At 33.1% G+C, this 11,124-nt stretch overlaps 1 protein-coding gene across 1 annotated transcript; it reads right to left on the reverse strand.

The window, feature by feature from the left end:
- Nucleotides 1–373: 373 nt before the first annotated feature.
- On the reverse strand, nt 374–10,866 carry LOC148950737 (uncharacterized). The gene is made up of 2 exons (XM_089091732.1): nt 10,814–10,866; nt 374–2,560 (listed from the first exon to the last, which is right to left on the reverse strand). Exons 1-2 carry the CDS (start codon nt 10,864–10,866, stop codon nt 2,110–2,112), a joined length of 504 nt encoding a protein of 167 aa, XP_088947858.1. The 3' UTR covers nt 374–2,109.
- Nucleotides 10,867–11,124: the final 258 nt, after the last annotated feature.

An 11,124-nucleotide genomic window follows, 5' to 3' on the forward strand; every position in this document is an offset into this window, starting at 1 on the left:
AAACGACCTTTATGATTCAGGGGTCATTCTTAAAGAATCGGGACAAAATTCGAATTTTAGCTTAAAGAGCGAGCTGTTGAGGAAGGGTAGACCCCCCTCATATGCGTAACAATTTCTGTTCATTTTAAATTTTAATATTGCTCCTTAGTTTCAGCTGAAAAAACTTATGTTTTTTATTTAATTACCAAAAACATTGGAAGACAACCAGTTTTTGCCTCCATGCCTCCGAAAAAAATTTGAGAAATTCATTTATTTAGCACGCTTGAAGGGTCAAAAACTATGCCTATGGAAATGACATGACTCCTTACAACCTCTGGGCTGTAACTTATGGGCTGTAACTTATGCAATTTCCTATTGTTTGTATGAACAATTGTTATTGGAAAAGATACAAAAACAATTGGAGGAAAATTTTCTGGGGGGAGATTTTACACGGAGAGAATTATCCGTGGAGAACATAGCCTGCAAGAGGAATTTTCCAAAGAAAGTTATTCAACTTTTTTTAATTCGCAAAATAGGCTTCAGTCCCTTTAACCTTAATTTTTTCACATACAATCCATCAGTTCAATCCATTAAACGTGCCAAATTCTGGAATATACTCGCGAAGCACCTTTTTGTGCAGAAAGTTTCTGTAAAACCAATAAACATTTTCCGAAATGAAGGTAAGAAGAGAGACGAGGTCATCGTACTTGGCTTTGGTAATTGCATGGTCGTTTGGAAACTTCTGGGTTAGAAGTGGGATGGTAGATACTTGACCCCGCTTTCGTAAATTTAACTTTTGAAAGGCTCGTTTTCCTTGTGGTAGGTTTTGAACTCCACAGTACCTAAATCCTTTGTGTACTGAAACCAGCAGATTTCAGTCCATTTGAACTCTTTTTTGTCAGTAAAATCTACGATTTTATTCTTTTTCATCAAATGAGCATTCATAGGTATCTTGCCTCCTGATGATATTTGCCCAGTCAGTAGGCATGCTTCATTGAATGTTGTTTTTTCTGCTTTTTCTATCCTTGCATGGTCCAAATCAAACTGTAAATTTGTGTGACCCGGTTTCAGATGCTTCTGATTAATTCTTTCTAGGTGTATAGCAGGAACTTTGGACATAAAGTAAGACAGCATTCTAGTAATAATAGGATTTCTATTGTGACAACTGTATATATCTGAGACAAGTACATCTTGCTTCAGATTTGGAATCTAGCCAAATATCAAATATAAGGAGGAGGTGATGCCACTAGCACCTTTTCTGACTGCCCCTCGTGCCAAAAATAAAATTGTGCGATTTCTTTCCATCTCCTGAAACATACACCGCCATATTACACGTCCAGAGCTGACATTAATAGCAGATAAATTTTGCCTTAACATCTGGGGTTAGAAAGCATTGGTGCATGTCAAATATTCTGAGTTTGAAACTTCCATCCAAATTCAGTGCTTTTTCTATGTCTTTCTTTTTACCCTCTGGCCCTTAAAATGGACTTGGACTCTTTCTGCGTAATGTCTTTTATGAATTTGGACTTATGCCCTTTTGGCAAATTTTATGATCATAATTAAAGATAAGCCCATTTTTAATAAATAAATTGATAGATCTCTCCGTGTTCTTTCAAACGATACGTTTAACTCTTTTTCGGAAAAAAGTTGAATTGGGCTCATTCTGCAAAGCTCCTCAGAGGTGTACAAATTATTCTCTAGTATTTATTCCCATTTTTGTTTAGTATTTTACTTTAAACATAACGAATAGTGGTAAGCTCATAAGCATTTCTTTTAAACGTTCTACCCTGGTCGTGGGTACATTGTTCTTTCTGATTTACCGTCATTACAGGCTATGAGTAGATCCACTTAAAATAAATAACAAAATTATAACAATGCCATTTTTAGGAATCAAAGTAAGGTTTTCTAACAACAAGAATATATTTTCATTCCTATAAGAGTACAATTTACAAGTTTATATAACGTTTTTGAATACAATTTATGTAAAAAACATGTATACGATTAACTCATTAAAAGGTCCCGGTTAGCACCGGTTTAAGAATTAAAAGCACTAAGATCTGGCTATAGATAAAATCTACAAAGATTGTGAAAAATAACTGTACGTATTAAAAATATTTTCTGTGATAAAATTTAGCATCCGTTGCCTGGTCGTCGTATCCCAGGAATTCGTCGTATACCTCCTCCTCGTCTTCCTCCTCCTCCTCTTCTTCCCCCTCCCCCTCTTCGCCCACCTCCTCCTCTTCTTCCTCCTCCGCCTCCTCGTCCTCCACCGCCTCCGCTTCCTCCACCTCCTCTTCTTCCTCCTCCACTACCTCTGTTATTACAGAGTTGTCTTTTCACTCTTTCATCTACATCCCCATCTTCTTTAGGCTTTGTTTCAGGGTCTGATGCCCCCACTGCAGAGTTTTTCACAGGCTTTTCACTCAATGTTGCTATGGCAGCCGGGACCGCATCAACTTCAGAATTTTTCGGGACACTGGCTACTTCTTTTGTTCTCTTTTTATTGGGTTCAGCCTTTTCAGAATCAATGGATTTTTTAACGTCCTTAATATCAGCATTTGGCTTATCAATGGGTACAAGCCTAAACAAGAAAAAAAGACTGTTTAGTAATGAATGAAGAAAATGTATGTAGCATTAAAGGCTAGTGCTAATTCCATAACCAAGCTTCTAACTTACGACAATAGTTTCAGGTTTTACTTCTACTGCAGTTTTTTAATCAAGACAAATTGTTAGATTTATGGTAGCACCAAATGGGAGGCCAGCGAAAACAACTGGTAAATTTACGAGTGTTGCCAAACGAGTATGAAATCCTTTTGTGATGGTTTTTGGCTTTATAAGTGAATGAACCTTGATAAATTAATGTAGAGATTAAGCTTTCATTAAAAAAAAATCCAGAAAATCTTGAAATAAGCTTAAAACAATTTTTTCACTGCTGCCAGGTTCTGTTTCAAGAAATATTTGTGTGAATATTTTATAGAAGTAGCAGACTCCATATGCTTTCAATTATAACACCCCTTATCTTCTATCAAAAATCGTATTACCTTAACTATTATTAAATATTAATGGCACAAAACTGATGTTAATTGAAAACCTTGAGTGAATATTTAAATTTTATAAACATTCAAACAGCAATCCAGCATTTTCATTCTTAAGCAGAACTGAAAAAAACCTTTAATGCTCCTATTATTAACTATTAATAATGTCAATTAAAAAACGAACAAGATTTAACATAAAATAACTCAGAAAGAGGTTTTTCAAAACAAAATACAGAGCAAAACATGTTAAGACTTTAAACAAGGAGAAATAAACTCTTGTAATAATTCAACCTTAAAACAACAGAAACTACTATTAATCAATTACTGATTAATTTGAAAAATTTTTTCCACAAAAGAAGTTTTTCACGGTAAAGTAAAAAGTAAAATTACACCTATGATGATCAACAATAGAGTCAAATTATTTTTCAAGCGTAAAACTAGCATAAAACACCCTCAGTTAATAAATGAAACCAAAAACGAACATAAACTATAGTAAATAGCCAAATCACACTTAAACGACCAGAAACATGAGGAGTTGATCTAACACACACACCCCCCCACTCCGTTCCTTCTAAAATCAGGACATGAGTTTTGATAAGCATGTAATCTTAATAGTATAATAATAATTACAAAGTATTAAAGTCATTGAAATATACTTCTTGTTCAAATTCAACTCAAATTCTCGTTCAAATTTCAATGAAACTGTGTTTCAGCAGTCTTTCTCAAAGAATTGCGACAAAAAATTAAACTATAATGTAAAGAGCATATGAAGAAAATAGGAAGTTTATCAGATTTTTTACACTCAAGGCCACAAAAATTAAACAAAACGAAACACAATCTTTTACGTCTGAGAATGTATTATACACTGAACTGTACATCTAGAAACAAAGTTGTCACCGCGCATCGATTTCCTTGAAATCCTAGCGGTAACTTTTTCTAAACAAGGTACAATATCCATTTTCAATGCGGATAGATAGCTTTTAATCTTGTAAGAACTGAAGCTGTTATTAGTTATCCAGAAACAAAATCCCCCCTGTGAACTTTTCTGTTTTGGAGTTCTGATTCTATAAATTCCCTACATTTCTTTCAAGTAAAATTTCCTATCTTCTAAGCTTAACTTCATAGAAATCAAGTATTTATGAATTCTGATAAACTTAATATTGTCTCTTTGACAACCTAGGCAGAATTTTCCAATCTTTCAAAATGTTCTGGGAAGTAACTACTGCAAATCTTCATTTAGAAACGGAGGTTCTACCTCTTTTTACTTTTTTTTAAATTTCTGGTTATGATATTTATTATATTCCAGATCTCTTGTAATAATTCAACCTTAAAACAAACAGAAACTACTATTAATCAATTACTGATTAATTTGAAAAACCTTTTCCGCAAAAGAAGCTTTTCATAGTTAAGTAAAGAGTAAAATTACACCGAAGAAGAGGAAACAAAGAGTCAAATTATTTTTCAGCCATAAAATTAGCATAATTTTAACACCCTTGATAAATAGACGAAACCGAAAATGAACAGAAATTACAGTAAATCGCACCCATTTAAACACCCTTGATAAATAAACGAAACCGAAAATGAACAGAAATTACAGTAAATCGCCAAATCAAACTTAAAACGAGCAGAAACAAGATAAGTTGAGCTAACATCCCCTATGCCTTTTAAAATCAGAACATGAGCTTTAATTATCACATAATCATGTAATCTTAGACAGCTTTTGATCTTGTAAGAAATGAAGCTGTTATTGGTTATCCAGAAACAAAATTCCCTCTGGGAATTTTTCTGTTTTTAAGGTTTGATTCTATAAATTTTCTACTTTTCTTTCAAATAAAAATTTCCCATCTTCCATGCATAACTTCTTAGAAATCAAGTATTTATGAATACTGATAAGCTTCACTGTCTCTTCGACAACTTAGGCAGAATGTCCGTATCTTTCAAAATGTTTTGGGAAACAATAAGTGCAAATCCTCATTTGAAAACAGAGGTTACAGCTCTTTTTACATTTTTTTTAATTTCTGGTTATGATGTTTATTATATTTCAGAACTCTCGTAATAATTCAACCTTAAAACAAACAGAAACACTATCAATAAATTATTGATTAATTTGAAAAACTTTTTCCACAAAAGAAGTTTTTCACAGTAAAGTAAAGAGTAAAATTACACCTAAGATGAGGAAAAATACAGTCAAATTATTTTTCTGGCGTAAAACCAGCATAAAACACCCTCAATAAATAAATGAAACCGAAAACGAAAAGAAATTATAGTAAATAGCCAAATCAAACTTAAAACGAGCAGAAACAAGATAATTTGAGCTAACACCCCCGTGCCTTTTAAAATCAGTACATGAGCTTCAATTATCACATAATCATGTAATCTTAATTAAGTAATCATAATCACAAGGTATTTAAGTTCTTGTAAAGGGAAAAAATCCCGGAATTTGATACCAAAAGATATATCAAAAGAATCAGAGTTTAGTGCTGATTTCAAATATATAGATTTCATCAAGTTTTGTCCTACCAATCAAAAGTTACGCGCCTGAGAAAATTTGGCTGATTTTTTAGAAAGGGGAAAAGAAACCCTAAAAGCTATAGAACCTTAATGAAAATCACACCATCAGATTCAGCGTATCAGAGAACCATATTGTAGAGGTTTCAAAATGCGGAATTTCTATTTTTTGCCAGAAGAAAGAACACTGATGCGTGTTTATTTGTGTTTTGTTTGTTTTTTGTTGTTGTTTTTCCTAGGGGTGATCGTATCGACCCAGTTGTCCTAGAATATCGTGAGAGGGCTCATTGGAACGGAAATTGAAAGTTCTAGTGCCCTTTTTAAGTGACCAAAAAAAATGTAGGGCACCTAGGCCACCTCCCAGGCTCATTTTTTTTTCCCAAAGTCACCCGATCAAAATTTTGAGATAGCCATCTTTCATCATGGTCGAAAATATGATAACTATGTCTCTTAGAATGACTTGATCCCCCAAAGTCCCTGGGGGGGAGGGCTGAAAGTTATGAACTTTACCCGATGTTAACATATAGTATTGGTTATTGGGAAGTATACAGGCGTTTTTAGGGTTTTTTTTTCTGGTAGTGAGGGGGGGGATAGGTCAGGTTTTTTTTTATATAATCAGAAATTATATAAAAAAAACAAGTTTTTCAACTGAAAGTAAGGAGCAACATCAAAACTTAAAACGAACAGAAAATATTAAGTATATGATTGAGTTCGCCCCTTAGTCAATACCTCGCTCTTTGAGCCAAAGATTTTTTAGTACTTTCATAACAGCTATTTATTCTAATTAACAGCCGTTGTGATCATGAGGTAATTTTTAAAGAACTGGAACAAAATTTGAACTTAAGCGTAAAGAGCGTGGTAGCCTATTGACTAGGAGGGAATCCCCCAATATACGTATTAAAAGTATATGAATATAGAAATTCGTTATGTAAGTTAATTCGTAAGTTACGTATATTTATTACTAATAAATCGTTCGTAAATAAAATTAATCAACGTTTGAGATAGTCATTTAACCCAATAAAAGTAAAATTAATATGCAAATTTGATGTTGATTAAACATGTACGGTGAGCCAAAATCAACACCTGCATTTATTCAAAAATGTTCAAAAATTAAATAAAAAAAACAAGTTTTTTTAACTGAAAGTAAGGACCGGCGTTAAAACTTAAAACTAATAGAAATTATTCCATATGTGAAAGGGGTGGTCCCCCCCTCAACGCCTCGCTCTTTACGCTAAAGTTTGACTTTCCCACAGCTCTATTTTTTTAAACAATAAAAAAGTTTTGCGTAAAGAGCGAAGCGTTGAGGAGGGGACAGCCCCTTTCATAAACGGAATAATTTCTCTTCGTTTTAAGTTTTAACGTCGGTCCTTACTTTCAGTTAAAAAAACTTGCTTTCTTTTATTTAATTATAACAAAAAATTGAACTTTAATGTAAAGAGCATGTGAAGAAAATATGATGTTTATCATATTTTAGACACTCAAAGCCACAAAAATTAAACAAAACGAAATGCAATCTTTTGCATCTAAGGATATATTTTACACTGAATTGTACAGTTAGAAATAAAGTTGTTACCGCCCACCAATCTCCTTGACATCCTAGTGGTAACTTTTCCCAAACAAGGTACAATTTGAATTTCCAATGTGGATAGACAGCTTTTGATTTTGTATGGACTAAAGCTGTTATTGGTTATCCAGAAACAAAATTCCCTCTGGGAATTTTTCTGTTTTGAAGTTTTGATTCTATAAATTCCCTACATTTCTTTCAATTAAAATTTCTTATCTTCCAAGCTTAACTTCTTAGAAATCAAGTATTTATGAATACTGATAAACTTCATATTGTCTCTTTGACAACCTAGGCAGAATATCCGTAACTCACAAAATGTTCTGGGAAAGAATAACTGCAAATCCTCATTTACAAACAGAGGTTCCAGCTCTTTTTACTTTTTTTTTAATTTCTGGTAATGATGTTTATTATCTTTCAGAACTCTTGTAATAATTCAACCTCAAAACAAACAGAAACTACTATTAATCAATTACTGATTCATTTGAAAAACTTTTTCCACAAAAGAAGTGTTTCACAGTAAAGTAAAGAGTAAAATTACACCTAAGATGAACGAAAATAGAGTCAAATTATTTTTCAGGCGTAAAACTAGAATAAAACATCCTCAATAAATAAATGAACCAAAAACGAACAGAAATTATAGTAAATAGCCAAATCACACTTAAACGACCAGAAACAAGAGGAGTTGATCTAACACCCCAGTGCCTTCTAAAATCAGAACATGAGCTTTAATTATCACATAATCATATAATCCTAATCATATAATCATAATCAAAAAGTATTAAAGTCCTTGAAATATACTTCGCGTTCAAATTCAACTCAAATTCTTGTTCAAATTTCAATGAAATTGTGTTTCAGCAGTCTTTCTCAAAAAATTGTGACAAAAAATCAAACTTTAATGTAAAGAGCATGTGAAGAAAATATGATGCTTATCATATTTTAGACACTCAAGGCCAAAAAACTAAACAAACCGAAATGCAATCTTTTATGTCTGTGAATGCATTTTACACTGAATTGTGCATTTAGAAATAAAGCTGTCACAGTGCACCGATATTCTTGACATCCTAGTGGTAACCTTTTCTAAACAAGGTACAATTTATATTTCCAATGATGATAGACAGCTTTGGATTTTATAAGAACTGAAGCTGTTATTGGTTATCCAGAACCAAAATTCCCTCCTGGAATTTTTCTGTTTTGAAGTTTTGATTCTATAAATTCCCTACATTTTATTCAATTAAAAATTTCTATCTTCCAAGCTTAACTTCTTAGAAATCAAATATTTATGAATACTGATGAACTTCATATTGTCTCTTTGACAACCTAGGCAGAATTTCTGTATCTTTCAAAAGGCTTTGGGATATAATATCTGCAAATCCTCATTTAGAAACAGAGGTTCCAGTTTTTTTCCTTTTTCTAAAATTATATTTCAGACGTTTAATTGCATAAAATCAAATAAGAAGGCAAGCGCTCTTTTATATCCAAAAATGAACCAAATACAAAATATTAATTTCTAAAGTTGTTATTGCACATCAATTTTATTAACATCTTAAAGGTAACTTTTCTTCTAGACAGGATAGAATTTGACATGGAAGTTTGTCATTCGTGATAAATAGTTGCATTTGTTGCTCCACAACTGTGACTTATGGTAACAGTTAGCCCAACATTCCAAGGAGCCTTATCCCTGGAAGTCCAGTTTTCTGCAGTTATTTGGGTTTGGGACGTGGGTCAGTGGTTTGACTCTGTAAGCTTAGCCAGAGTCGACCCAGCTCTAAAAGGGTACCTGGAGAAATCTGAGGAACGTAAGCAGGAAGAGTGTGCGAAAGCACAGGATGGCTGGTCCACATTCCACTTCCTGGCTAATGGGCCACAAAATGGAGATCAGCACCGCCGGTTTGGACCTTAAGGGTCTAGTGCCGTCATACTTACTTACTTTTTTTTTACTTACATATCTTTCGTTCGTTTAGGATCCGTTTATCCATCATTAGCAGCATCTGTTATCTTTAGGTTAGATGTGACTATTGATTTTAATTTATGGTCGTCGTAAGTTTTATTTATTCATTGATATATATTTGTCTCAATATTGAATCGTTATAGGACTCCAATTCTGGTTGTATTAGGTTTGAAACAGCTCTTTATTTTCCTTTGAAAATTTTGTTTGAAATTAGCTTAAAATAGAAACATCAAAAGAATCAGCTTTTTGTGGTGCTTCTAAATTTGGGAAATTAAATAAGCTTACAGTTTTCCATAAGAGTGGGGTACCGAGGCCCCTAAGAACACACATGACCGAATATAGGATAAGGCTTGCATTTATGAGTGCTGAGAAAAGAATAGTCCTCATCTTATTCCGGAGACGATAGTTCATGTTGGACAATTATACCTGAAGTCGAAACCCAAATACACTAAATGCCCCTGTTTCTCGAAACTTTAGTCTGGAAAAGCTAATCTTTAACTTGAAGAGCAAGATTTGATGGGATAGTAGCCCTCGTTACATTTAAAGTAACCCTAGACACACTATTAACATCGAACAGAAGTTAAATTAAAAATATTTATTTTTCAAATGGAAGTAGTGGTCATCATAAATAATTAAAATGAATTGAAATTACTGTGAATATGAGAAGAGCTCTCCCTTCCTTATGTCTCTGCTATTTACGCTAAAGTTTGAATCTGTGTGCCTGATGCCATAAAAACCACTACTCAGCAACATGGGCAATTGAAATTTACTAAAAAGTAGTTTGAACAGTGTCTCAGGAATTAAAGAGCTGATTAATGTGCATTTGCTTTAAGCAACGCAATTTTCGGCTGCATTGTTTTAAAAAACAACCAGTTGTACATGTTTTGCACCCATAAATGCTTCCAGTCTAACACTAAGAAATTTTAGTAAGTGTAAGCACTGGGGAGATAAAGAGGTGTAAACCCTTTCATATACAGAATCATTCCTGTTAAATAACAGACTAGGGACTAGGAAACTCGTTACTAGTATTCCGTGGTCCCTAGTCCCCAGTTTAAACTTTTTTGTAGATTGTATGTCCGAGAAAATGTAGGCTATATTAAAAGGATTAGTCGATATAATTTTAGTGAAATCGGTTGTGCTAAAGTTACTATTTTTTAAGTCAATGAAAAAATTGTTTCAATTGAATGTCAGCATCAAGCTTAAAATTTGAACGAACAGATATTTTTCCGTCCATTAGAGAGACTACCCCCTCCATAGTCCTTTGCTTGTTAAGATAAAGCTCTTTAGTACTTTAAAAGAGCTTCTTATTATGATTACATATTCGTTCTGTTTCAGGAACCGGCCTTACGAAATTAGGATAAAAATTCCAACTTTAGCGTAAAGAGTGAGAGATTGAGAAATGGCCGGTCCCCTTTAAATACAAAATAATACCTGTTCGTTTTAAGTTTAACTCCTTACTTTCAGTAAAAGAAACTTGTTCATTTATTCAATTTCTGATTATTTTTCAGATAATACTCTGAAATCTGCGGAAATTCCCACCCCAAACATGAACAAAATATTTTCTAAGGAGATAATTGTTAGATAAACTAAGTGCGTTTATCTATTCTATCTTTTATTTTGGGGTAATCTTCGCTCACTGATCTAAGGAAATAAATTTCAAACTGATCTTAAAAAGATCTTTTTCACTATCAACGCGAGAATGGCTCAAATCGTTTAAAGAATTTTAAAGTCGCATGATATATATATTAATCACACTTCTACTTGGAATAAACTACTTACCAAACAACTGGTAAGATTATAGTCACAAAACAAAAAAGTGCTATCAGCTTCATTGTTTCTGAGACTGACTTGCTGAATTTTGGGCATAATCCTTATATTTGCCGGGTATTCGAAAAACGGAGCACTGATGTCTGAGGTCTTTAACTGCTTTACTAAGCTGAACTTCGGGAAATTCAAATTCTGCGTTTAAAGATAATAAGTGTTTGTTATTTTCTAAGATTGAAAACTTTCCGAAAAAGAAGTTTTTCAAAGAAAAGTAAAGGCCATATCAAACCTAAAATGAGAAGAAATAGAAACCTACAATAACTCAA

The sequence above is a fragment of the Artemia sp. Qi Xiang Cuo genome, chromosome 7 (genome assembly GCF_049724085.1).
Source record: "Artemia sp. Qi Xiang Cuo chromosome 7, ASM4972408v1, whole genome shotgun sequence".
Classification (NCBI taxonomy): Eukaryota; Metazoa; Arthropoda; class Branchiopoda; order Anostraca; family Artemiidae; genus Artemia; species Artemia sp. Qi Xiang Cuo.

Excerpts from the sequence above, each read along its gene's own strand:
- LOC148950737 (XM_089091732.1), bottom strand. The coding sequence starts at position 10,866 with ATGAAGCTGATAGCACTTTTTTGTTTTGTGACTATAATCTTACCAGTT. Across the intron at positions 2,561-10,813 it reads ATAATCTTACCAGTTGTTTG|GCTTGTACCCATTGATAAGC; the intron begins GTAAGTAGTTTA and ends TTTCTTGTTTAG.